This window comes from Catharus ustulatus, chromosome 7, assembly GCF_009819885.2.
Source record: "Catharus ustulatus isolate bCatUst1 chromosome 7, bCatUst1.pri.v2, whole genome shotgun sequence".
NCBI lineage: Eukaryota > Metazoa > Chordata > Aves > Passeriformes > Turdidae > Catharus > Catharus ustulatus.
The window spans coordinates 2,996,213-3,023,525 of record NC_046227.1 but is presented as its reverse complement, the minus strand read 5'-3'; the positions used below and the strand labels follow the sequence as shown (position 1 = coordinate 3,023,525).

Genomic DNA, 27,313 nt, shown 5'->3' with positions numbered 1-27,313 from the left:
TGAACACATCAGTCACTGAAATGAGAACTCAACCCCACAGACATAAAAACAAGCCAGTTACTTACAGTTTTGCTGTGGTTCTGGAGGGAATTTGAGACGGATAATGGCCAAGATTATGAAAACAACCACAGGCCAGGAAATTAAAACAAACGACCATACCTATAAAAGAGCAATGAAAATATATCGGTTATGTTTGTGCCATTGATGTTACCCTGAGCCTGGCTGGAATGAACAAGCAGTGCCCTAAGTGAGTTACAAGGTGCACTGTAAATCACACCGCTCTTGGCATGCATAAATCCAAGCATTATCTATTCAGGAAGAAAAACTACCGGGGATTTTAAGAGCAAATAACAAGGCTGGAAGCAGCACAAGGTTTCAGTTTGGCTGATAATTATGGGGGACAGTGTTTACCCAGCTTTGAGACACTGCTGTGTCACAGTAAAGGCATGCTGGGAAGCACCAACCAAAAGATAAAGCAGCTGCAGTGTGAAAGCTTGGTTTCCCTTTCAATGAAATTATGGGTAAATAGGACTTTGATTGAACTATACCCCAAAATTAAAGTGTCTGACAAGCTTACAGCATTTTTCCCCAAAAAATTTATCTGTCTTTCACAACCAGTGGATGCTCATGGTAGAGCTGGAAGGAAGGATTTTCACAGTGGTCATTCACAAGATGTGGAGCTCAAGCATGGTAAAGGAAGGGGTTTGTGGAGTTGTGCAAACAGCCTAGAGAACACACATCCCAGCCTAGAGAACACACATCCGAACACCTATCATCAAGGAAAAAACTTTTATAAGAGCTTCTGACCCCAGCACCCAAATCCCTGGCACCTTTCCATCTCCAGACTCTAGCAGTCCATACAGATGAGCTGAGATGATTCCCAGAATGGTTTTGGTTAAAAGGACCTTAAAGCTGATACAGTTCCACTATCCCAGCTTGCTCTAAGCCCCGTCCAACCTGGCCTTGGGCACTTCCAAGGATGGGGCAGCCACAGCTTCTCTGGGCAATCTGTGCCAGGGCCTCAGAACCTTCACAGGGAAGAATGTCTTCCATATATCTAACTTAAGGTGGAAGAGAAATTGTGAAATATTGCCCTAATGTATTGAATGTACACATGTACACGTACAGAACTCTTGGCTCTGACATGAGGGTTGCCCCTTTCAATGGACAAGAATTAAGTAAACACTAGAATTAATCATCTAGTGTAGTAAACCTATCTACGGGAGGATGCCCAAAATCTTAAAATATAAACCTTGGTGTTTTGGGAGCTAGGAAATTGTAATTATTCAGATAATCCCCTGCTTTTGCACTAACTGGTGAGCTGGCTCCCATGTTTACTAGATTAAGATTTTTCCATCCATCAGTAGTTAAGCTGAAACTACTCTGTGCTACAAAATTGCTGTTCTATCTTCATGCCAGTTTTTAGAACTGCAAAGATGCCTTTCTTCAAAATAATCCCGTTTTTCATCGTTATGTTGCTATTTTTTTCAGATCAGCACATATTACCCAAAGCTGTTTTTCCAAAGTAATTCCAACCTATAACTGTGTTTTCATTTCCTGTAACACTCACTGGAACATAAAGCCAAACAGACAAACAAATCCTGGAGAGCAGTTCAGCTTAAAGATGGTTGTTCTACAGCAACTCCGTCCCTATCGTCCCTGGGGAGGTGACTCAGGCTTGGAAGCAGGAGCAAATTCATGCCCCAAAATAGGCAAGTGACAGACATCAAACCACAAGGCACCTCCCCACACACCCCTTCAGAGGATGCTCCTATAATTTCAGCATTCAGTCACATTTTAGCCTAGACAGACAGTACCCTTCCTGCTTTTCCAACTCCTAACAAGATCCAGCACTGACACTGACATATTTTAGTAATTTTTTATATCAGATGCTTTCCCTATAATCAGTCTCCAAACATGCAGTTTAACTGTGATTAATTCTCATGCAAATGGCATTATTAATGTGTCCTCCTTGTTTAGCACCACACAGGCTAAAGTAAAATTATGGGGTAACAGCACAGAAACTGATATTAGTCAGAAGCTGCCTAAAGGAAGGGCTGGACATCTGTCACATTCCTGGGACAATAAATGAATACTGATTGTTCCTACTCAGGAAAATCGTTGTCCCTCCCCATTTTGAGCTACAATGGTGCTTATACTCCCCACTTTCCAGACATGTCTTCTCTCAGTATCTCTGTTCTGTGACTTAATTGGATTTAATAGTAGCTGGGCACATCAGTTGCAACATCACAGCATTGCCACTGTCCCAGGCATTTCTAGTGAACAAAAACAAGACAACCATCCTGGCCAAACTGCTTGCAGGTGGAACATGTTGACTGGAATGGAACCAAAACCAACCTCAGTCTGGCTCTTGGGACATTGAGAACTGGGATGTAGGTTGCATAATCCCTTAGTTGCTGGATTATTTCACTGCTAAAAGTTGATTTAATCTCTCAGAGCTTACTTAGGATCTCTGGGTGAGTGCACATTTTCTCTCCCCCTTCTGCCTCTGTTTAAATAATGAAGTGCAACATGCAAGAGACACCAATGTCTCCAGTTCCCTTTGGCACTCAGGCCCGACTTTGCTCCCAAAAAGATCAGAGTTTAGCTCCTTACACCCTCCTCAGTCTGAGCAAGCTCTCTAATTTGAAGCAGGAGAGGGAAATTAAGGAGGGCTGCAAGGCATGCCTGTCATAAAATAGTCAGCAGTGGCCAGATTTTTATTTTAATTGACATTTCAGTTCTACAGAGTTGATATTTCAACTCCATAGGAAACCAGAATTACAGCAAGTCAGACTGTGGTCAGAAGCCCAGGGAGGGCTTAGGTGGCATTTACTCTGGGTACACAAGAGCTAAAAAGGGACCCAAACCTTCTGCTTTTAATGAGGCTGTTACAATTTCTCTTGAGAAATTAGAGGTAATTTATTGGGATTCTTCTGCACCTCAGGAAAAGTGTATTTTACAGCAGTGAAGAATCCTCTAAGGCACACAGCATACCCACAGGAGTCAGAGGCACTCAGCACCTCTCTGAATCAGGCTCCACAACCAAGAGACAGGGCAGGGTAAGCTGGAACAGGCCTTGCAAAAGCACACACTCACCCAAGGCCTTTCACTTCACCCTCACATCACATCCTCCATGGACATTTCCCTTTGGTCAGCACTTCCTGTGCCTGCCAAGGTTTCCACTCCACCAAGGCAAGTTTAAACCCCACCATGTTTGGGTTACTGGAGCACAGGTTATGGTGGCTTCTGCTGAAAATACACACACAGCTGTACCAAAACTAGACTAGGACAAAACTACTCTGCCTGGCCATGCAATGCCTCCCAAAGGAACATTTGCTCCCTGATGCTGCTGCAGCTCACTCTCTGGACATTGCTGGCTATGGTTCATCTTTTGGACAGAAAGATCTTTGGGGTGTTTGATTTGCAACACACTGGACTGCAGTGGAAACCTATCCTACCTGCATCTCTCAGAGCCACTTTTTTTGTTATCCATCCTTTACAAATGGCTCTGTGTAAGGGCAGCCCCATCATCCAAATCCCAGGGGCTCCTCAGAGGTTGTACCTTTACAAATGGCTCTAAGGGCAGCCCCATCACCCAAATCCCAGGGGTTCCTCAGAGGTTGTACCTTTACAAATGGCTCTAAGGGCAGCCCCATCACCCAAATCCCAGGGGTTCCTCAGAGGCTGTACACCAGCCACAGGGTCTGCTCACACGGCAGCAGGTACAGAACTGCAGTCTGCCCATGAATCCTGCATGGTTTATTTGCACAGACATTGTACTGAGGGAACAAGAGAGGTGTCATCCTGGTACTCAATCTGGACTCCTGAGCCTTCATGCATGAGCTTCCCACAAAACTCACTTTCACTTCTGTGCCATTTCTGCTTCTACCACCACCCTCCCATTCTGACAGCACAGCCTTCCTCTCTGCAGTGCCCCTTTTGCTCCTCAGCTCCTGGTGTCTCCAGGTTCCCCCTCCTGCACTCCTCTGCTCCCACACTCACCAGCTGCCTCTTGACACTCAGCCAGTTCTTCCAGAGCAGGATCCTGAGGTGCTGAGAGAGCGCAGCCATCCTTGGCTCACCCGACCGAAAGCGAGGGGGCTGCGTGTTCCTCCTCCCCGCGCTTAGGAGGCAAAAGTGGAGGCTCTAACCCCAAAGGGCACCCAGTGTCCAAAATCCAGGCCTCTGCCTCTTCCCCACAGCATAGCTCTGAAGCAGCTACTTCATCCACTTGTGGCTGCTGTACTCCCAGGAACTGTGGCTCTTGTCCTCACAGCAATAGCTCCTAGCAAATTCAACAGGTTCTTCCTCTCCGGGCGGGCGGGCAGATGCAGCAGCCTGCCTCCACTTGTGTTAATTACAATATCCAGCCTCTCCTGGATGCTCCCTGTCCAAGCCCTAACCGATAAAATGGATAGCATTCCAAAAAGATGCTGCTGCTTAAACAAAAGGTGATGCATGCCTCCTCCTCCCCATGATGAAACTCCCTGTCTGCCCACACACCGCTCCTGCTGGAGAGGTGTCATCAGCGGCACAGTTCGGCCACTTGCCAGGCCAGTCTGACTTCCCCGAGTTTACAGGGAATGGGAAGAAAGCAGCCACAGCCACAGCATGCATCTTCCTTCTGATTTGGAATTAGGGGGGTTTGAATACTTCTCAATGTCTCAATTAGACCTACCCATCCAAGTAAATTAAATGAAAGAGGTGAAAGGTGTTCTAACTGTTTGGCTTCCTGCATCTTCCCTTTCCTCCAGGAAATCAGTCCTGGGGTTCTCACTGACTGATTTCCATGAAATGCACCAAATCCCCCGAGAATGGATCAGATTTCATAACATTTCAGAGCAGGAGTGTGGTTTGGATGCTCATTATTCAACTAATCATTGAATTCCCCAAGCCAGTGGTACCTAAAAACAACAGCCAGAGATGAAAGAGAAAAGGGAGGTACAGAGGGAAGCAATGACAGCACAGGGAGCTGCTCATTGCACAAAAGGACCAGCATAAATCTGAAATATGTATTTGTCTGATGGGCTCTGGTCAGCTGGAAGAGCTCTGGTTCCCCTTGGGTATCTGGCAGCACCAAAACCATCCTTGAAGCACTTGGCAAGCAATGGAAGACATCACTGTTCTCAGCATATTCCACAAAAGACATCCAAAAACCATTCCTGTACATGGCATTTCTTTCAGCCACAAACCAACTTTGGGCCTCAAAAATGAAAACATCTTGAAGGAGTCCTTGCCAAACTCCACCCAGGGAGCGGAGTGGAGGTGGCAGCAAAGGAGTTTTGATCCAAGGGTTGCTGAAAGCACCAAGAGGAAGAGAGAGATGTGGTGCTTGGTGAAGGGAAACAGCTTCTCTGGATTGGTGAAGAAGCACTGCAAAGATGGGAATGGCAACAGATCCAGAACAGTCCCTGCCCCACATACCTCAGTCTAAATAGATTGGACATTCCAACAGTGGGAGTGAAGCTGGAGCTAAAATTAACCTAAAAGGCTTTCCTGGTATAGTTTTAATAGCAATGGAAAGAAAAAGAAATGTCTAACCTTCCAGCTCTACATTCTTTCTTTTTTTTCCCCTCTACTAAATAGCCTTAGGAGGGAGAGGGATCTCATTTGGGTCTGGGAGTTAAGAACAAGCACTGCTGCTTGGGACACTGCTCTAGTTCAGCTGCACATAGGAGGCACAGCCAGATTCACTGCATTTGGCCCAAACATGATTTGCAGACTTCATTCACTTCCTCTCTAGGGCTGAAAAAAGAAATCCAAATAAAGATAATTCTGCTCTGAGGGGGTAAGAAAGAAGAAATTTATAATTTCACCATTCACTGCTTTGCCAAGGTCTTCTAAGGCAAGTGTCTGATTGCTTCTTTTTGGTATTCAGTCTAACAACTGTTTCAAAAGAGCACTATGATTTGGATAATAATTTTCCCAAGCAAATGCACATCCTTACTTCCTTTGTGAACTGAGTCAACAAACATTCCCCTTGGGAAGTACCCAAAGGATAATTTGTTCGAGATCACCACTGTAAAATCAGAATAACTCAATGTCAGTTGGCTCTCAGAGCACCTGCATTCAACTCCCCAAACACCACAGCATTCCCATTCCAGAAGACAAGATGAGGACTTTATTAAACCATTATACTCTTCTGCTTTTTAATTCCTTTACTTAATAATTCCTGCAGATGGTACAGGAGGCTGTGGACAAAGTGACCAGAGCAGGAACAGGTCCCAGTGTGCCAATGTGAAAATAGCCAGGGGGCAAAGGAGGGAAAGGCCAAATTCTTCCCTCTCCTAATACATCCTCAGTTGGTTTATTCTTCTAGTTGAACAACTAGGGCTCTTCTGGGCTGGAGGGCAAACCCACTGAGGGTTGGTTCAGATCACTGAGAAGAAAAGCAGCATCTGTTTCTGTGCCCATGGAGCCGAGGAAGCTCTCAGGAGAGCTCTGAACTGTGATTTTATCCAATGCAAATGATTCATTCCCTGTTACTGCAGCAGTGGCTACAGCTCACATCACCCTGCAGGGGCTGCAGCTTCCACACAGACTCGCCCCACACAGCAGAACTCACAAACAGACCTTTCCTTGGGATGCTCTGTCAAGTGGAGGAGTTTTTATTTCAGTAGCAATGAATGCGTTTGTACTTCCCAAGCATGCCCAGTTACCTCTGTGAGAAATGAAAACTGAGGCAAGTGATGCAAGACAGAATAAAGCCCACGAGTGAATGATCTGCAAGAGTGCTGGAAATACTCTTGCAGGAGGACATGTCCTTATGGGTCCTGACGTGTCAGGGCTGGCAGCTGTGAGTGCCACAGGCAGCAGCAAAGATCCATGAGCAGAGAAAACTGCACAGGGGTGCTGTGCTGGGGGCTCTCTGCAGCCCTAACAGCATGGGGATGTGAAGAAATGGCCACACTCACCATTCATGTTTCACTGGTTTCTTGGCCAAAATGACACAGCACCATAACATGCAGCTGTCTGCTCCTCAACACTCCTGGCTGTGAAATAAAAGGGGAGCTGGATCAAATCTGACAGAGCAGATTATTTACCCCCTTGAAGTCAGTGCCAGTCTCTGTCCATGGAAATATTGAAAAATAAATGTGGATGTGGCATTTGGGGATGTGGTTCTGAGGTGAACATGGTGGTGGCTGGATAAATACTTGGACTTTGAGGTCTTTTCCAACCTCACCAATTCCATTATTCTGACATCACATGCCCTTGCAGCACCAAGGAAGGAAAAATTTAAAAGTCTATAACCAATTTAAAGCCCTGCCTCCCTCACAGGTGGAGCAGCAGTTGCCTGAGGACTTGCCAGCATTAGGCAACAGAGTGCACAGCATTGGATGATGCTGCAGTGGTGTAAGACAAACTGAAACACCACGTGAGAAATGGCAAAAAAAGGCTTTTGTTGGGCAGCCCACGGCATTCCCCAGGAGAGGCTGCACGCACTCTCTGGGAATTGCTCCTAGTTCCTTCCAGTGGCATGGCAGGAGGCTGGAAATGCAAATTCCTACACATTTCCTGGGTGCTTGAGTTCAGGCACAAGACATGGTTTTGAGAGAGATGCTCACTCAGCATTTTTAAAACACCTTCAGAACACTCAGAACTAAAACAGGCAGCACTATTTTTGGTCACTATGAAACTGCAGATGATATGGCACCACCACAGCAGCCACTCTGCCACCAAACACATTTCCACTATTTACTGGTGATTTTTTTCCCCCCTATTAAAATGCATTTGCAAAGGAGCCCCTGCTGGAAACAGTTTTCCCTCAGTGGTCTGTCACTGTCTTCAATACAGGGGTTTTATCACACAGGGCCTGCTCCAAAGAGGTCAAGGAGAACTGTGCAGCTGATTTTTGGCTCAAAATTCTTGGATATTAACTCCTTATTCCTGCAAAGCAGCCTTGTTTCCAGGAAGAAGCCCCCAGACCAAGCAGAGCTTTGGCATACTCTGATATCAGAGCAGATAAGCATGAAAATAAATTTCATTTTAGCCCAAGTCCAAGCTTCCTGCAAATGAATTAGAGGCATGACAAGCTGAAACATTTGGGACAGGATTTGCAGAAGAGCTCATCATTGGGGTTTTTCTTCTTAAGCTCTGCTGGAGCAGATTTAGGAAAGGGAAATTGAACTTTGGATTTTAAAGCCATGGTGCCTCTGTTCAGAAGTGCCCTTGTCCCAGCCAGGCTTTCACCCCACTCCCTTGCTCCCAAGGTCACCTTCAGCCACATCTGGTGCTAGCAAACCTACAGGTGCATGAATCATTTCCCACCACGCCCAGCACTGAGGGCTGGATTTGTGAGGCTCCCACACTCACACCCACCTTGGCACAGTGCTGCTCGCAGGCTTCACACTCCCCCTTCCCAGTGGTTACAAACTCCTGTGATCCCATGGACCTGCAACACTGGATCAAGATTAAAAGTTAGTCAGCAAGCACTTGTGGGCACAAAATGAGCAGTGAAAGGCAGCTGCTGCTGGTAGATCCTGGCACTAACAACCCCAGTTTGGTCTCTCCCTGGCACAGCAGAGCCACCCCCACTCCATTCCTGCTCTTCAATTTAGCCCAGCAATGCACACTTCTTCAGAGAGTGTAACAAAGCCACCAGCTTGGGGTCTGTTGTGCTCACACAGTTATGGGTGGGGCCTGCTTCATCAAAACCCTTCCTCAAAATCCTTATTCTTGGGGTCAGGGCCCAACTCCCAACCTACACAAACCCACTGAATCCCAAAGCTGCAGCAAGTGGCTGATATGGGAGTTTCATTGGGATGTGTTTTAACCCTTCCTTCAGATCATTAGCAATGTTAAACCCAGATCTGATGCCAACAAGAGATGGCTACCAGTGTCCAAATCCTGACATTGCTCATTTATCATTCTTGGTGCTTTCAGCTGGTTTCCAATCTGCCAGCAATGCTCCTGTCCCATCACGTGAGCCTGGACAGCTGACAGATGGACTAATTGGGGATCACACTATTCTGCTAACAAGGTCAAAGCAAGGTCACTGGGAAAAATAGATTTGTCTTTGCAAAGAACATTTGGTATTTCCAAGGCTGGGCACAACTTGTGCTTTCCAAACCAAAGTGTCAGCAAAGCTGCCCAAAAAAGCTCCAATAAAACAGCTTCCAAGAGGCCCAGGAACAGACTGTGAGGATAAGGAAACACAGAGGCAGGATGCGCTGGGGACAACAGCTGTTCTGTATGCAATGAAAATATATTTCCTGAAAGATTAAAATTGTATCAAATTAAAAATTAACTATATTTGCACATCAAAGGAAGTGAAATCCTCAGTCGTGTGGATTTAGCAAAGGTTTTTTTCTATGTTCTGTAATGCAGTGGTTTGACCCAATATGCATAGTAATGCAAAACAGAGGAAAAAACGTATTTTTTATTATATTATGGGATAATAAAACACCTGCTTAAAGGTTTGCTCAGATTTAGCAGCTGAGTTGTGAGCAGTGTTTGTTCCCCCCATAGCTGGAGTGCATTCACACATGATCCTTCCCACATGGACTCTGTAAAACAAGCACAGGGCTCCCAGCCCAGGCACTATCATATTCTTTCTCTACTACCTGGTTGCACATTTCAGTGAAGAATCTACCTGTTGGAACCCTGGAAACTGAGAGTTTTTGGCTTTCTGTGCTAACAAGCACTGACCCCCCAAGAAAACTCAGCTTTCGACCTGAGGCCGTGGAAAAAGCTTCAAAATTGAGCAATAAAGCTAAAATCACATGTGTGCAATTTGATAAAAGTATGTATTATCACATGGTAGAAAACTTAGAATTTAAAGTTTCAAAATATAGTAATACATAAAAAGCAAAATAAAACTTTTAGGGTGAAAGTTTTGTCTGTCTTCTTCATAGGTCTAGTAGTACTTCTGTAATTAAATTAAAAATTCAGCATTGCAAGCCACGGATAATTAGTTATTAAATTAAAAGTAAAAACAATTTAAGTGTCCATCCTTAATTTAACAGTTTGGCCTTAAAATGCCTTGTAGAAAAAAAATACATTGCCATTTTTAGCTTATTAGCTAAAAATACTGTAAAACTCACTGTAATATAAATAAGAATTAATAAACATCTAAATCCAAACTGTCAAACTTTCAATCTCAACTCTAACAAAAAAAAGAAAACTAAAATGCAGTATCTACAGATCATTTCTGTGGGATTTATCCACCAACAGGCTCGGGAGCTGTGGGGCAGGGCAGAAGGAGCCCCACAAGCTCAATGTCTAGAAGCAAACAGCAATCTGAGAGCACAGTCTGAGGACGTGGAGCCACCACACTCCTGCTTAATGGGTTTCTAGGGTGACTATCCATCACCAAGTCACCTGGGTGTTATTACAAAAGCAGCTAATTAAAACCACACCCTGAGATCTAAACGAGCATAGGGAGTGCTGATGAGTAATGACAAGTTACACAAGGCCTGTCAGCCTCCTGGAGCTGGGAACTTGCTTGCTGTAGAGAAAAATATGTGTTGTAATAATCCCTCCCAAGCACCACAGTGATGGAGGAGCACAGACAGGAGCACAGGAGGCCTTGCTTCATTCACAGAAGAGCTGCTTCATTCCTAGCAAAGGAAAGGTGAAAGATCTCTTTTCCCTCTTCAGGTCATAGATAACAGGCAGCTGTCCCAAAAGAGGGTTTGGTTCTCTGACTCCCACGGTGGAGATGGGCAAGGACTCTGCACTCAGCCTGGGAGAGAGTGCTCACCCCTCCTTTCCCTAAGGACTGTAGCACCAGGCACTCTTCCCAGGAGGAATCAGCCTGCTCCTTCAGGAAGTGCAGTGCACAGGAGAAGGGCTCATTCTAAGGCCTGCATTTCCAAACCTGTGTGTGCCTGAGCACAAGGCACGGGGCCTGATCCTTGGAGGCATGGAACAGAGGCAGCTCCTGGAGGGGCTGTAGGATGTGCTGTAAGCTGTACTGTCACCCAGCTGGACCTGCACACTCTGAGTTTGCAGTCCCCCTCTCCCTGCCACCTTACACATCCTCACTGGGGCTTCCATGATCTGCCCTTACCTTGGGAGGTGTCCTGTAAGATGCACGTCCTTGGATGCCCAAGCAGACAGACCCCACTCCAGATTTATTCCTCAGAGAGCTGACTCATGCTGCAGTTCCATTTTTCAAACAGAAATTATATCAGGATGAAATTTTGAATTGATATTGGGACTTTGCTGTCACATGGAACAGACAAAGAGGAGAAATTAAACTCCAGTACTGCTGGATGGGTTTGCACAGCAAGTCCAGCAGCTTCTGGATAGCCACAGATGGTCAATCACACCCAAAGCAAGCCTTGGTGGGGACAGAGTGGTGCAGCATGCAGGATCTCCTCAGCAGGTCAGACAGGTCCTGTTTGTGCTGGTCCTACTCCATGTGCACTGTAAAGCTGAAAGGCAAGTTGTCTACAGCCAGGACCTCTGAATGTCTGGCAAGCCTGGCAGACCCCTCTGATTATTAGCAAGGTTGTTTGGTCACTGTATTTTGGACTCCTCAGCCTAAAGTCCAAGATATCACAAATATCTTGCTGGGATTTTCAGCTTCTGGCCAGAATTCCTCTTACTGCCAACCTGGATGTCTGAAAATCTCCAAAAAGTGGCATTGTTTGTTACTTCTTGACTTCTTTTCCTTGTCCCCCAAAAATTTCTGTCCAAAAAAGCTTCTACATGATAAAGACCCCTTCTAAAATACCCCTCAAACCCATCCCAAAGGATGAGTGTCCTTTTGGATGCCATTACAACTACCACAATCAGAATTGCAGGCATCAGTACCAGTTATAGGAGAGGAGCACAGCACAGACATTGTGCCTGTGTGTGGAGATGAACACCTTTGGGCAGGAAGTTACAAAGGGCCCTTTGTCTACAAAGGGCCTCAAACAGCTTTATTATTTATGGATAGTATAATTATTTAGAGTCCAAAGATCTGCCCATTTTTCTCAGCTTGTTTCAACAAAGATCAAAGGAAGATTCACCAGTGTCTTCCTCTGCATTGCCAGAGGGTAATAATAACAACAGCAATTGGGGCTCTTTGCAGTCAAAATGCTTATAAAAAACCTTTTCTAATTATTTAATAATGAGACACTTGATGATGCACTGGAAGCAACATTCATTGCCTCCAAGAACAGTGAAGTAGCATCAGATGTCTGCTTGAGGAAAAAATGCCATGGAAGAGGGTGCCCTCTGTAGACACTAATCCATGTAAGCCCTGGGAAGGAGCCAACTGATGCCTGTCTTTCCAAACCTAATTCCAAGTCAGCCTGTGATAGATACATACCTGTGTCTCACTAGAAGTGGGTGAGCAAGGCTCAGTTTTGCCATCCTGACAACTGCAAGACAACATTAAGGACTACTGAGGGCAAATGGGATTGTGTATTTATCTGGGATATAACTTCTCCTAGAAGTTAAACCAGAGGATGAATCTGGAGATAACATTCAGCAGCAGGCAGATGATACAGCAAGGCATGAACCTCCTCACCACTTCAGGCTGTTTGACTGGTGTGAAGAGACCTGAAGTGCAAAAGTAACATAACATGTAACAGCAGAAACCAGCAAATAACAGATAATTGTCTCCTTTTGGAAACATTCTTCCTCTCAGCCCATGAACAGCAAACTGGGGACTCCATGATACCTCTTCATTGTAGAATCAACAATATACCTCCTGCATTTACATGAAGCAAATTAGGCACTGATTAATTTGGAACAAGGGTGGGCTAGCAATGGGACTAAATCCTGCAAGCAATTCTGTGCTGCAGGACTATTTTCAGATTGCTTGGGGCACAAAGGCTGCCCAGGAGCTCATCACTTGGAGGCAGGCAGAAGCCTGGGGCCCCATCAGTGTAAAACTCTGCATTCCTATGCCACTGGGATTTCTGGAGTCTCCCCCAGTCCCATATGTTAATGCCTATTGGATACAACTAATATTTTGGGACAGTGAGGTTATCTTCAATTCCATGGGAAAGTTGATGAAAACCATCATTTAAAACGTGCTTATCAAGCACTGGTTAAACAATGGGCTTGGGAAGGGAGAGAGAGTTTGGGAAAAAAGCTCTCCTGCATGTAAGAACATGGAATAACTCCCATACATACACACAGCTACACACTGTGGTGTGAGAGCACAGGGAGTTTCAGCATTAGCTTGCCTTGAGTCTTGAAGAGTGCCTATATTTGCTTTGGTTCTTAAAGGGACACAGAGCTGTGGCTGCAATGTTTGGAGTTCACTAGGAGCTGAGCTGTAATGGTGTGTCATCTCCATGGACATATTTCCACATTTCCTCAGTTTTCCTTGGAGTATGAGCAGGGCAAACTCAAATCTGCCTGCAAAATGCCTGGAAGAAACCATCTTAAAATTTATAGGCCTTACAAAACCCAAGGTTTAAATAACCCATTTCTACAGTCATTTATACACACGCTTAACTCCACTGACAATTGCAAAGTGGAACAGCTCCCCACAAATGGGAAGAAAAGCCTGTGGAAAAAATCCCTGCAGGACTGGGACACCAGGCAGTGGGAGCCAGAGGCCTCTCCTGGATGGCAGGGAGGCTCTTGGCACGCTGTGGGTGCAATGCAAAGCACCACCAAAGTCAAACCTTAATATAAACATTGGTTAGAACTATTTCATTATTCAGGTCTCAGGAAAGCTGGGGAGTCAAACCGCTCCTTTGTTAGAGGAGAAAATGTGAAAACCTCACACTGCCTTTTTCCTGGACTGGATGTTATGAACTCCCAGACAAGACACTGTATTATACATTGGCTTTGAGACTTTTTTTTCCTTCAGTTTCCAGAATCACAGAATCATAGAATGACCTGGGTTGGAAGGGATCTTAAAGATGATCTCATTGTAAGTCCCTGCCAAGGCAAGGGACCACTTCCCTGCTTCCCCTAGATCAGGTATTCAGAGGATGCACAACAAGCTTCTCTTGCAGTTATTTTTTTTTAGCAAAGGCAACAATCAACAGCTCTAAACCCAATTCCAGTGGCAGCTCTGTTCAAGTTTCAAAAAGCTCTCATGTTCTGTGTGTCAGTGGGTGTGCACATTTTCCTTTAGTATGGCTACAACACTGCTTTTGCAGGGCTACATTTAATTTTTTCCTTTTTAATCTCCAAGGCAGTTATCTCTGACAGTGAGGGTGTCACAGGACAACATCTCTTGCAGGGATTGCACAAATAAGCCTCCAACCTCTTGCCTTAACAAGCTACGCGACCCAGTGATGTTCAGCGCGGCACTCCTTGTGTTTTATTGCTGGCTCCAAAGATTTGTTTTGAGCCTCTTTCAGTGCCAAAGGTCTTTATTGCTAAACAGCCCTTGCTGTTGAGAAATATGTGAATTTAATGTGCTCATACTGGAATGCCTGCTTGGAAGGTCGTGGAAATTCAACTTAAAACTGCAATCATCTCTTTCTTCTGCTCTTTTTCATTCTGTCCCTGAGTTTTCCCTTTGCTGTTTGTAAACCACTTCCTGAGCTGGCTCCCTGTCGCAGTTCTTAACGAAGCAGGCAGTCACCTCAGTGCTGCTCAGGCACATGAAAGGGATGATCTGGAGGAGGAAGGGGCAGTGGCAATAAAAGCAGCATCCTGCTTGTGCTGCTCTGACAAGATGTGAACGAGTTCCATTCATCCCGGCCATTTTATTAATAATCAAAATCCATCCACAGAAGAAAGCCGTGCTAGCAACACTTTCCTTGGCTGTTTGGCAAGATGCCTGTGGGGAGAACATGGAAGAATCTTAAGGAGATGAGCACCAAAGCCTATCCTGGACTATTTCATAGCTGGAAGAGGTCAAGGAAGGCTTCTGGAGGGCTGGTCTTTGGAGAGGAAATAGAAATCAGGCTTTTGAACACTCTGCATCAAAGCTCTCTTGCCTGTGCCACTGTTGCCTCTGTACCTAGGAAACAAAAAGCTTCCATGACAGCTACCAGAACTTACATGAGTGGAGCTCTCCTACTGTACTGATAGAGAAGTTCTAAGTATGAAAATGTGCCTGGGAGTTTTTAAACAAGTCTGGCACCTTTCACATTGTTTTTCAGCAAGCACTCTCCACTTCCAGCAGGAGCTCTGACAGTTTACTGGGAGCAAATCCTGCACTGTAGTCTGAAAGTATGTTTGCAGTTTTATGCTCTCAGGTATTTCAGTTTTCTCCCTGATGTTTGTGGTGCTGGGATCTGGGATATAAATGAGAATACTTCTTTACTTGAAGCAAAAGATTAATTTGCAGCTCTCACAAGTGAAAAGAAAAGCTGAAAACCATGGACTCTAAAAAGCCATGATAATCAGAAAGGCCATCACAATTGAGCAGTTTGGGGTAGTGACTCTTTAATTGTGGGTTGTCCCTCTGATTGTTGCACATGAGAAATCTGATTCTAAGAGTTATGGTCCCATGGTCAGTGAAGAGAAGCACACAAATTAGTTAAGATATCCAGTTAATTCTCTGAATCTGATCACCAAATATTGCATAAACTGCTCTCAAACAAGTTACAGATTCAGCATTTGGCAGCCTCTGAGAAACCTATTGTCTAATGGGCTGTTCAGGGTGACCCCAAATAGACAAAACTAATCTAATAAGGTGTTCATTATGTATCATTTACAGCTTGTGCAAGTGTCAGCCCAGAACTCAGAACCACACCTGACCTTTTAATAGACACGTTTATCTAACCACCACTTTCTAGCAGGCTGTGCTGTAAAGCAGCTTAGCTTCTCTCCTGGTGACTGATGGAAATATCCCTCCTCCCCTCCAGCTCTGAGCATCCTGCTCCATTAATGCTCCACAGCTCTTATCACACCTCCTCACTGCTGCTGCTGTGATGAAGGGCAGGAGGTGCATTGTGTCTGCTGGGCCCTCTCTGAACATCTCTATTGCAGGTACAGGCCATTAGAAAGGGAACACAAAAAGCACCAAGCACAGAAGCAGTGGGGAGGTGAGAGGAGGTGGTGTCTCTGGCAGGTCAGGGGTGCTGGGATGGCCCATGCACGTCAAAGCCCAGGGATCAACATGAGACCTGTGCCAGGGTCAGGGCCCTGACTCACAGGCACTGACGCAAACCACAGCTGGTAAAATGTCACTGCCTGTTCTGCCCCTGCAGCCCAGGTGACACCCAGCAGGGAACAGCAGCACCCCTGTGCCAGCACTGCAGCACAGCCCTAGCACACAGACAGCAGCCAGCCTGAAATCAGGAGCTGGGAACACGGGGATGTGTCACCCTTGGGGGAAGCTTTGTCAGCAGCTGGGACTCCTCAGCCCAGGCTGGGGGGCCATCACAGTGCAGTGAGTTCAAGATGCTTCAACACCATTAGAACTGATCTCAACAGCAAAAGGGGTTTGCAGATGGACAAGTGGCACACCAGTTTCCTGGGAAAGAAATCATCCCACTGCCTGCAACACTGACTCCTGAGCCAGGGCAGCAAAGCATGAAGTCAGGATCTCAGTTTGCAAATACCCAGCAGCTCCAAAAATCTCAGGGCCTGTTCACAGCTGCTGCACATGGTTTAAGAAGTTCCTCTTTTAAGGCTTTGAGGGGGTGCTCAAGGTATCTTCCCCGCTGTGGAGGAAGACAGAACTCACCAATCTGGTGAGACCCCAGCTGCAGAGCTGCTTCCAGCCCTGGGGGCCCAGCACAGGAAAGAGCTGGAGATGTTAGAGCCAGTCCTGAGGAAGCACCAGGATGGTCAGAGGGATGGAGCAGCTCTGCTGTGGGGAAAGCTGGGAGAACTGGGATTGCTCAGCCTGATTTCAGCCTTCCAATGGCTGAAGGAGCTGACAACAGAAATGAAGAGACTATTTACAAGGGCCTGGAGTGACTGGACAAGGGGGAACAGCTTCCCACTGACAGAGAGCAGGTTTAGATCAGATGTTAGGAACAAATTCTTACCTGTGAGGGTGGGGAGGCCCTGACACAGGGTGCCCAGAGAAGCTGTGGCTGCCCCATCCCTGGAAGTGTCCAAGGCCAGGTTGACTGGGGCTTGGAGCAGCCTGGGATAGTGGAAGGTGTCTCTGCCCATGGCAAAGGGTGCAACTGGATGATCCTTATGGTCCCTTCCAACTCCAAACATTCCATGGTTCTACCTCAAACCCAGGGCAAAACTAGAGCCATTCATCTGAAGTGATGCTATGAGGTGCTCCCACTGCCTGTTTTGAACTCCATGGTCTCCTGCATCACCTTTCCAGGGCTCTCCCTGGCCCTGTCTGCCTGCCTTTACCTTGGCTGCTCTGAGAGGTGACAGTCAACTCAGTCCTAAGTGTGCTAACCAAGAGAGACACAGCATCATAACCAGCTCTATCTCTGGCACATTAGAGACCAGCCCACATAGGCTGGGGATGTTTATTATGGAAGGTCTTTTCCTTTGGGGTACAGTTTCCTCTCCCTTGAATCAATGATCGTTTGTTACATTAATTCAGAGACAGAAATCAGCTACGCTGCATTCATGCTCTCTAATTGTCCAGCCGGAAAAATCGATGCTTTTATTGAATTAGCCAGTTGCCACAGCAAGTTTTCTTTGATTTCTATGGTTCCCAGGGATCAATAGGAGTCTGTCATTGCCTCTAAGTGGAGCAAAGTCAGAGCCCAAGTCACGTGGCGGGATGACAACATAAATCTTCCCGCAGAGTTCTGTGCACCAGGCGGATACAGGGCTGCTCGGCAATTTGCAGAAAAAACACCTCCAACGATTTCCTCCCCTGCCTCAGCCACTGCTCCCAGCTCCTAACTCCACCCCTGTTTATCAGTTCTCATCTCTCAGACTTCCTATCCTCTCTTTTCCTGCGTCCTTATCGGGTTATTCTGTGCCGTAGGCAGCACCTCCTGCTGCTGTCCCCGTATTGTCTTAGGTGCAGGTGTCTGTGCCAGAAACATCTTTCCCTGACAAACCCAAGGACTCCCCAGGACTCCCTTCCCTGTGCTGTTGGCAGTAAGTCATCTTTAATCCATCTGCTGGTCCAAAATACTTCTTTTGGTTTGGGTTGTGTTGGGTTTTTTTTTGTTTTCTTTTTTTTACAGAAAGGTAATTTCGTTGCTCTTTTCCAGCCTTCCCATAAAAATGGCCATTTTTTATCAGCACAGCTGGCTGGGAAAAATGACTCATACATAAATTACCTCTTTTACTGCCTTCCTTCCCTTTGTCAGCCCTTCTGCTGTCAGCTACATGGGACAGGACCATTATTCTTCAGTGTTTAGCAAACACTCTACACATAATGGGCGATACTGTAAACAAATGAAAATCAGACCTGAAATCAAATGCAGGCTGACTGACAGGACTTTTGTGAAGCCCTCTGAGCTTTGCAGGGGTTTAATCAGCTGTGCTGCACTGTTACAGGGCTCTGCCAATGGCTCTGCCTTCCTGCCATGCTTAGGCAGGATCCCAGGGGGATGGCCAGGAAATCAGGTCTTTAACTCCGCTACCCGTGGCACAGTCAGGTTGATTAAGAACGATCGGTGCCTTCCAGGCTGAGAAGAACCCTGTGACTTGTGACTGGCATGAAATGATGGATAGCCCAGCACTTATTGCCTAATCAGAATTTCTTCCAGGGAAACTGGGGAAAGTGATAGAAATTAATGCTAAGGAATGGCAGGCTGTGAGAGATGTCAAAACTGATGGGGGAAACTTCCCAAGACAAGTTGGCCCCTTTTTAGTGAGGGCAGAAGCTCATAAAAACCCTGTGCAAATAAATTTCGGTCATGCTGTAGAAAAGAGAACACAGGGAAAAGCAAGGATTGTAAAAGATGACTAAGTGCAAATCTGAACATGAGTGAAAATCAGGGGGGAACAGAAAAGCAAGTTCAGAGGGCTGCAGTATTTCAGTTCCCAAGAAATGAGCAGCAAAACTGCTGCATGGCATGACACAGCTCAAAGTGGGGCATCACACCACTATGAATAGTATTACATGGAATTATTTGTAGGAGAAACAGCAATGCTTTCACAGGACCAACAGTGGGAAGCTTGTGAATATACATGTGTTGGGAGTGGGTATTGTTTGTGTGCTATTGCCTACCCCAAACATTCATAACTTTCAAGTTAGGCTCAGGAAACTGCAAAAGTTGTTTGAAAATTGATGGGTTTATAAAAACACTCCATACATTCTAAATGTTTCTCTCCTAGTTTTCAACCTTCATGGTTTATTTCTGTTGTGCAAGGGTAGAGTCTGTGAAGAAAAGAGCCACCGTCTTTCCAGATGGGATGATGCTGATAACCCAGGAAAATGCAGAACAGTGGGTCAGCAAAGGGAGGTTTTGGCAGGCAAATGTCAAACCTGAACAAAAATACAGGATGTGAAGAATTAACCATCGTTTCCCCAAACCATTAGACCCAAATCTCTAACATTAAACTCTTTCACATTATTCAATCATGTTCTTAATTCCTACTCCTGGTTGTGCTCCTTGCCATGGTTTATGGCATCAGTGGAATTTGATGCTGCCTAACACTGGGATTTCAGTCCCTTGCAGTGGTTAATCTAGAAAAGAATTTCCCATATTCTATTTGAAGGATTTTTATCTGACCCACTGGATTAAGCTGCCTCTTGCCTGGAGAAATAGCTCTCCTCCCCATGTGTTTGTTATGATGCTGACGTGTGCTCGTGAGATGAGTTAAAAAGAGTCTGTTCCCAGGTCTGACAAGGTGTGTATTTATGTGGAAAACAGTGTAAATAAAACCAACCAACCAAAAAGTCCTACTTTCCAGCTCTCCAGAAATGTTGCCTACTGTCAGCAGAATTTTATGTTTTGGGAATTCTGTCCCCAGCATGTTTGCTTCTTTTCATTTAGGCAATAAAACACAGCAATACAAACTGAAGTGTGACCCTGTCCTTATTTGTCACCCAAGTCTTAACAGAGAATGAGATGAGGTCATAATTACGTGATTGATGATAGTATCATTAATTAAAAAGCAGGGCTGGAGAAGACATTAGTTAGGCAAATTGAAGAGAGTCAATTGGAAGTCTGGAGCTGTGTTTTGCAGGAAGTCCCATTAAATTCCCTCTGGCTCTGCTGCCTTGGCCTGAGTCTCAGGCTCAGTTTTTACCACCAACCTCCTACCAGGCTGAAATTGTCACCCCCATGTGCCTGCTAATTTAACTCAGGAAAACAGCTCCACGCAATTAAAGCTCCAGTGGCTCCAGAGCCACTGAGCACAGATGGGCACAGGGACACAGTTTCCACACCTGAAATGCATGGAGGAGGAAAAGGTGGAGGAAAAGGTGGAGGAAAGCTGCACCAAGCAGAGCCAACGCTGATCCTGCCCTCGCCCCAAGAGAGCCAGGACTCATCAGGACATGAGGCATGAGCAGCACCACTGCAGCTCCAGGTTAATTAGTACCTGCCTCAGCTCTGCCTAATGAGGGGTGGTGTTTGCCATCCCCATCTTGAAGGCTGCCTGCTGCTTCCAGGTGGATTTGCCACATGAACACGGGCGCTCTGTGCCCAGGACTGATGGAACTCAGTCCTGCCCAGGGCTTTTCACCAAGAGATTTCAACTGAGAGCAGGTTTTTCATGCAGGGAAACACCAACACCCCACACTGAATTTGCACAGGCTTATCATAACCTTGCATTTCCCAATTCCCAAAGAGCTGTACTAAGGTGGCTCAAAATATTAATGGAACCCGGTTAATGGAACAGAAGCTACATAATTAAATCCTACTTTCCTGAAAAGTAGTATCTGGAAAATGGCAGTGTTTATTCTAGGACCTGGAAATGGTCACTTTAAGGCATCCTGAACAACTTCAAATACTTGGTTTTGATTGAGGTGAAAAATTAAAAGGCTTGATTTAATGTTTTCTGGGGGGAAAACCCCCTTCTTTTTCTAGCCATAAAATATCAGGAAGATGATTTTGAAAAGACAGAATTTGTCCTGTTGTGACTTGAGACTCTTAGCAAGGAAGGTCAGAACAGAAAGGAGCCACAACTGATTTTGAATGCAGGGCATACAAGATAAGAGAATTTCCAGAAAGCACAAGAAACTCCTGGAAAATCCAAAGCCATTGGGTTTTGAATACAGAGAAGAGACAACATTTATTTCCAATTATTTGCCCCCACAATTCTTCATTAAAATGCCATCTGTGTTTCTAAGGTCAAAATGCAGTTACTTGGGAGGGGGGGAAAAAGGGAAGGAACAAAATTACTCTTACTGAAAAAAAGTCACTCTTTTAATCTGCTATTAAAATTAGACTGTGTAAAATCAGCAAAATCTGAAAATGGATGTTTTGCTGCAACTAACCCCATCTGCCAGCTAGAGACTGCTCCAAGCCTTGCTGGCTGTGGCACTGCCTGCTGAGTGATGCTGGCCATGCCTCTTCCCACCACTCTGTCTCTCTTCCCATCCTCCTATTTAGCCATGATTTCTATTCAGCTCACAGGGTCTTGCGGCAAGCCCTGTTTTTATCCTGGATCCCGGCTCTCCCGAGTCTGGATCTCAGTTAGCTCTAATGGAACAGATAAATAACCACCTATGGCTGTCTTTCCAGGAGTGCCACCTTTGGCAAGCTGCTGTATTTTCAGGCATTGCAGGAAAATGGCAGCTCTGCCTGTGTTTGCTGTCAGTGTGCTGTGTGCCTGACAGTGCTCCCGTGGTCCCCCAGGCTCGCAGCATTCCCTTCCCTCTAAGCCAGCTCCTGATGTCAGACAGAAGGATGAGTCCCATGCAGTGATGGGGGTTGTGCCTAAACCCTCCAGAGCCAACATGGGCTTGTCTCCCACTCAAGGAAATCACTGTTTCCTCCCTGCCTGGAGTCTCTCTCTTCTCCAGAAAACGTGTCAAGGGTTTTGTGAACCAGGGATGACTGGGGCTGGATTGCTATGCAAAATCACTCAGTTCCTTCCTAAGCTGCTGCAGGCTCTCTCACCAGGCTTCACCGATTTCCAGATGCTGCTCAACTACCAGAGCCATGACTCTCTTTGCATTTTGTACTAAGGAAAGCTCCTCATTTAGGATTTTTGCTTTGCTTTTCACCTTGCTTTGCTTTTTGTTGTAGATCTAGAAGAGATGGTGCCTGGTGGACAGTAAAACTATGTCACCTATCGCTCCAGGCTCTCGCCGGGACACAGAACACCCCGCCCATTTCATCATCTCCCAGATCCTGTTGGAGCAAATTCCAGCTATCTGGGGAACCACAATGAATTAACATGCAAATTGAAACCTAAGCCAAGATTCATGTCACTGTCATCTTTATGTATTAGACCGTAGATCATGAAAGGATTATGCTCCAGCTGGCTAATTAAGTAAACATGAAGCAAACGAGGGTAGCAGACAGGGGTCTGGGTGGAGGCAGGAAATTTCCCCTGTGAAGATGGGCAGGTTTGTTAGGGGTAGTTTCAAAATGCACAAATGACAACAACAGACCAACAATGGGACTTCGAGGTGTCCAAGTACTGCACAGATACCCACTTCCTCTGCCTCAGAGAGCAGCAAACACAGGGGCTGTGAGATGAGACAGGGATGGAGGACAAAGCTTCTCTCTGCCCTCTGTGAGGCCAGGGTCTTCCAACAGGTTTTGCCAGCACGGGTCCCAGCCCAGACCTCAGTGCTCTAAGGCAGCTTCAGCTGGCTTTGCTCCACACTCATCCAGGGAAGCTGTACTCCAAACATGGGGAACTTAGCCAGAATCCCTGCTGAAAAACCAAAGTGCCGTTCCTTACAGAGGCATCTTTGATGGTTCCAGCCTGATGCCAGCACAAAACCAGCTCCGTTTTAACTGTCCTAGCGCGCTCTAGTGGGAGCCGCTTCCCTGCGCATTTGGCAGCATCCCGGCAGCATCCCGGCAGGACAGCTCTCCCGGCAGCAGCCCTCCACTCAGCGATACAACACCGGCGTCCAAAGAGCTGGGGGCAAAGGGAGACACCGATGAATCTGGGATTTCAATTTCGGAGACACCAATGAATCTGGGATTTCAATTTCGGAGACACCAATGAATTTGGGATTTCAATTTCCCAGAGAAGCTGTGGCTGCCCCTGGATCCCTGGAAGTGTTCAAGACCAGGATGGGGCTTGTAACAAGCTGGGATAATGGAAGGTGTCCCTGGGATGGGATGAGCTTTGAGGTCCCTTCCAAACCATTTTGGGATCCCATGGTGCTGTGAAAAGGTAAAGCAGCCTCTTATTTGTGGATAAAGTTATTTTTTCACACCTACACCAAAAATACCCAACCTAAATATTTCTTCCTCTTTTCTTTTCTCTGGGAATTCTTCCTTTCACACAAATAGCCTGACAAGGCAAGGAACCTCAAAGTGGATGGAATTTTTATTTTTACTGCAAGCCCCATATTTGCAATTGCAAACACCTCTTCAGCCACAGCCTACATGTGGGGTTCAGGTCATAGAGTAGGCACTGAGTCACCAACAAGAGAAACTATTTCTTACTTTTTTGGTAATATTTTTCCTTCTATGCTTGGATAGGAACCAGCCTCTGGGAGGAAAGGAATGGGAGCATTCAGAAAATAAATTGTCCTTCAGTTTATGCACCTTTGGGTCTCATTCATAATCCAGAGCATTAGGAGAATAACTCAGGCTGAAATCTGCAATATTTATTCTATTACAAGGAAATTGGTTCTTTTGCAGGAAAAGCATGAGACATTGATATCACAGGTTTGGGAAAACCCACCACTGGTGTTGGTGAGTGAAGAGGGGATGTAACCTTCACACCCCAGGACAGATTGAACGTGCAGGGCTCTTTGGTGTCTCTGAACTCCAGCTAAAGGCTCAGTGTCACTTCAGCAGCTCCATGGGACCCTGAGCAGGGATTTACAGTGACAGCTGACAGCTGGCACGCCACGGATGTGATTTAACTGGGACCTCCGAGGAATACAGTAAAACAAAAGCTGCTCCAAGCTGATAAGGGCTGAAAAAACCCCTCAAAATGCATCAGGGCTCCTGAGCCTCTCTGTTATTGTGGAACACTCCTGGCCTGTTCATCAGCTCAGTGCTGAAGCTGTCCCAGAGTTAACTCATAGCGAGTGGCACAGGCAGTGTGATGCAGCTCTTGAACAAGGTTCAACAGAACAACACTTAGCAGCTTTTTTTTCTCCTGGAATACACCAAGAAGATTTTACCCTGAAGTTTTCATGAACCCTGAGAGCAAAAGGCAGACAAACCAGAAGCATGTATACATATAGCAGTAACCCTTGAGAAGCAGCCTGGATTCAATTCCACTGTCACCTTTGGTGTTGTGCAGCATCTGAGACAGGCACTTGAAGCCTCCAGGAGACCTTTGCAGTAAGCAATCCCATAATACTGAGTAAGGGGCATAGATTAGTGCTTGCAAGACTCTGGTCTTTGGGAGACTGGAGAAACTGAGGCCCAGTGCCTGGCAAACAGCATCCTCAAGGGAGATAGCAGATATCAGAACAATATTGCTTAAATAACTTAAATAACTGCCAGGGAAGAAAACAGGAGTTTGAGCAGGACTGAGATGTACATCATGCTGAATGCCACAATCTTTGCTTGAGGGCAACACAGAGCATGGCAGAGGCAAGAGGTTGTTGAGGAAAGGCATGGGGAGAGATGTAAATGGAAGCAGGGCCTGGTTAAGGAAGATAAGCTTGCTATGATGGGGAATTTCAAAGCTGAGGACTGTGTTCACACAGGCAGAGTTGCCCACAGTGACCTCTTCCCAAAGCAGCCTTGTGATGATGAGACACCTTTCCTGGGGTCAGACAGACCTGGATCAGAGCACTGGTGTAATGCTCACCACTTGTGACCTTCCTCTCTGAAGCCCCACACAAGGCCAGCCACAGACATCCTACTTTTTGTCTGGTTCTTCCTCCCCACCCTCTGCTAGCCCACAGGCAGCTGAAGGTAGTTGGAGAATCCTACCTTGTTTGCTTCCTACCCTAACAAATTAATCAGCAGCCAAACTGACTTGTTTTTCTACACTCTTGTTGGTCTGCTGTATGAAAAAAACCCAACAGTGGAAAACAGACTCACAACAGAGTCTCAGAGCCAAGCTGAAAAGCACTGCTTGCTCCCTACAGCCTAAAGAGAAGGGAATCTAGGGTATTGTCCAAACACCAGCAACACCATCTCTTTTGTGTGCCTCTATTCAGCTTCTTCCTCTTTTTGCTTCTCCTTATTAACACAGCAGAGCACAGTGCTTATTAAGCCTGATTTTTCTTTCTTGGATGTAGGCCCTAGTGTGATTTAGAAATAACCTTAATGTGGTATTTGTAATTCTAGCATTTACCTCTTCCCATTATTTTCAATATGATGTTACTGCATTCTTGGCTCAGGACAAGCTTCTGTAACACTTTAAAACACCAGGAAAAAGCTCCAGTGAGACCTCATTCCTATTGAATAAATGATGGGACATGAGCTGAGCACAGGATATTTGAATATCCTTTAAACATCACCAAAACCAATTAAAATTAAGCTCTATAAAGCAAAACTAAATCTCTGGGGGGACAGACTGCCTGATTTCTCTGCAAATCCATCCCCAAATCAGGACATATCAATCACATCCAAATCCAGACACTCCTCTAGCACACAGCCAGAACATTCCTTCTCGGATGCAGAATCACAGAATGGTTTGGGCTGGAAAGGACCTTAAAGATCATCCAGTTCCAATCCCCTGCCATGGGCAGGGAAACCCCCCCATCCCAGGCTGCTCCAAGCCTCATCCAACCTGGCCTTGGACACTTCCAGGAATCCAGGGACAGCCACAGCTTCTCTGGGCAACCTGAGCCAGGGCACCACTGCCCTCACAGGGAAGAATTTTTTCCCCACTATCCAATCTAACCATGCTCTCTACCAGTCTGACCCCATCTCCCATTGTCCAGTCACCCCAGGCCCTTGTAAAGAGTCTCTCCCCCTCTCTCTTGCCAGCTCCTTCAGGCACTGGAAGGCCACAATTAGGTCACCCCAAAGCCTTCTCCAGGGTGAACAATCCCAATTCTCATCCTTCCCTCACAGCAGAGGTGCTCCATCCCTCTGATCATGTTGGTGACCTCCTTTGAACTGGCTCCAACAGCTCCATGTCCTTCCTGTCCTGGGGCAGGGTTTAAGCCCAAACCACCCCCTGGCACTCCTGTGCAAACAGAAACCTCACCTCAGGTGCCAAGGGACAACGAACTGCTGGACAGGCAACAGAGCCAATTATTGACTCTGATAATGTCCCTCCCCTGTTTGTCTGAAGGCAGCAGCATCTCTGTCCTTGTGCACAGGCTGACAGGAATACACAGTATTCCACCCTGCTGGAACAGTTTCTCTCTGATGTTGGATAAAAATGCAGTGCTCTGTCAAATTGTTCATTTGCTCATACATTAATCATCACCAAAACCCACCTCAGCCGTACTCCTCGCACAACTTTTATTCTCTCCAAGGTGTGTATTTTCATAATGATAGTGCTCATGCACCACTTAACAGTATATTTTCATTTGGCCCCAGCCACCCTCCTGAGCAGTAATTTATTACTGCTTGTCACTAGCTGCTACTGAGAGTAATACACACTCTGGGTTTATTCAGTGTGTTTGGTATTTCTGGCTTGACTCTTCCTCACACAGACAATACTGCCCAAGCCCAGAGACTCACAAATCAAAGCAGCCAAGTGTCTGGGCCTTCCAGCTGCACTTGCACTTCCCACCTTTTTGCCTGTAAGAGCTAGAAACTTCCATTTATTCCTTTTTTAATGGGAGTGGAGAGCCTAACGCAGTCTGAGTGCTCTGGGAGCTGCAGGTGTACCATGACCACCTGTGTGGCCGATGAAAACGTGACAGAAGCGGGCAGGGATGCTGCCTGCCTGTGCTGGCATTATTGCTGGTTCAGTATTAGCAGCTGGGGCCAGGCCTTGTGCTGCAAATTAACTGCAGGGCACTCTGCTCACACAGCAGGGCTGTCCCAGTGCTGCAGCTGAGCCTTTAACCAGTTAAAGCAAACATGTCCAAGTGGTTTCTTTGCCATGTTATCGAGTGCTACCTGTGAAACACAGGCCAGCAGGAAAACAAGCAAAGCTCTTTTGCAAGGGGTATCAGGGAATCTGGAGGCTCACAGAGGTAAATAAGCTCTCCCTGAGAGCTCCCATTAATTAAAACATAAATAAAGCACCATTTTACTGTTTGCAAATGTATTTTTACCTCAGACTTGGTAAATTAGTGTTTTGCCTGTGCCCGTGTGGAAGCTCTGCGAGAGGAGTTTTCCAGAGATGAAAATCCCGTGAGTACTCCTGGAAAAAAAGGAATGCTCCTTACTGCACCACCTTGCACTGCCATGAGCTACTGCCCTATCCGCACCTCAATTTTCACCTGTGTGGTAAGCTGGGTTCCCCACCACCGACAATCCTGTATCTGTGTGGGCACATGCCAACTCCCATCTGTGTGTGTCTGTGTGTTTGCTGCACCCGTGCCGTGCCCACACACGCA

The 27,313-nt window shown here is 46.2% G+C and overlaps 1 protein-coding gene across 1 annotated transcript in view; it reads right to left on the bottom strand.

Moving 5' to 3' along the window:
• Positions 1 to 4,074, bottom strand: part of ABCA12 (ATP binding cassette subfamily A member 12) — a 79,607-nt gene extending 75,533 nt beyond the window's left edge. The window contains exons 1-2 of the mRNA XM_033065322.1: positions 4,006 to 4,074; positions 66 to 159 (exon numbers count right to left, since the gene is read on the bottom strand). Of these exons, the coding sequence (XP_032921213.1) occupies positions 66 to 159; positions 4,006 to 4,074 (163 nt within the window). The remainder of the gene's footprint in view (positions 1 to 65; positions 160 to 4,005) is intronic.
• Positions 4,075 to 27,313: the final 23,239 nt, after the last annotated feature.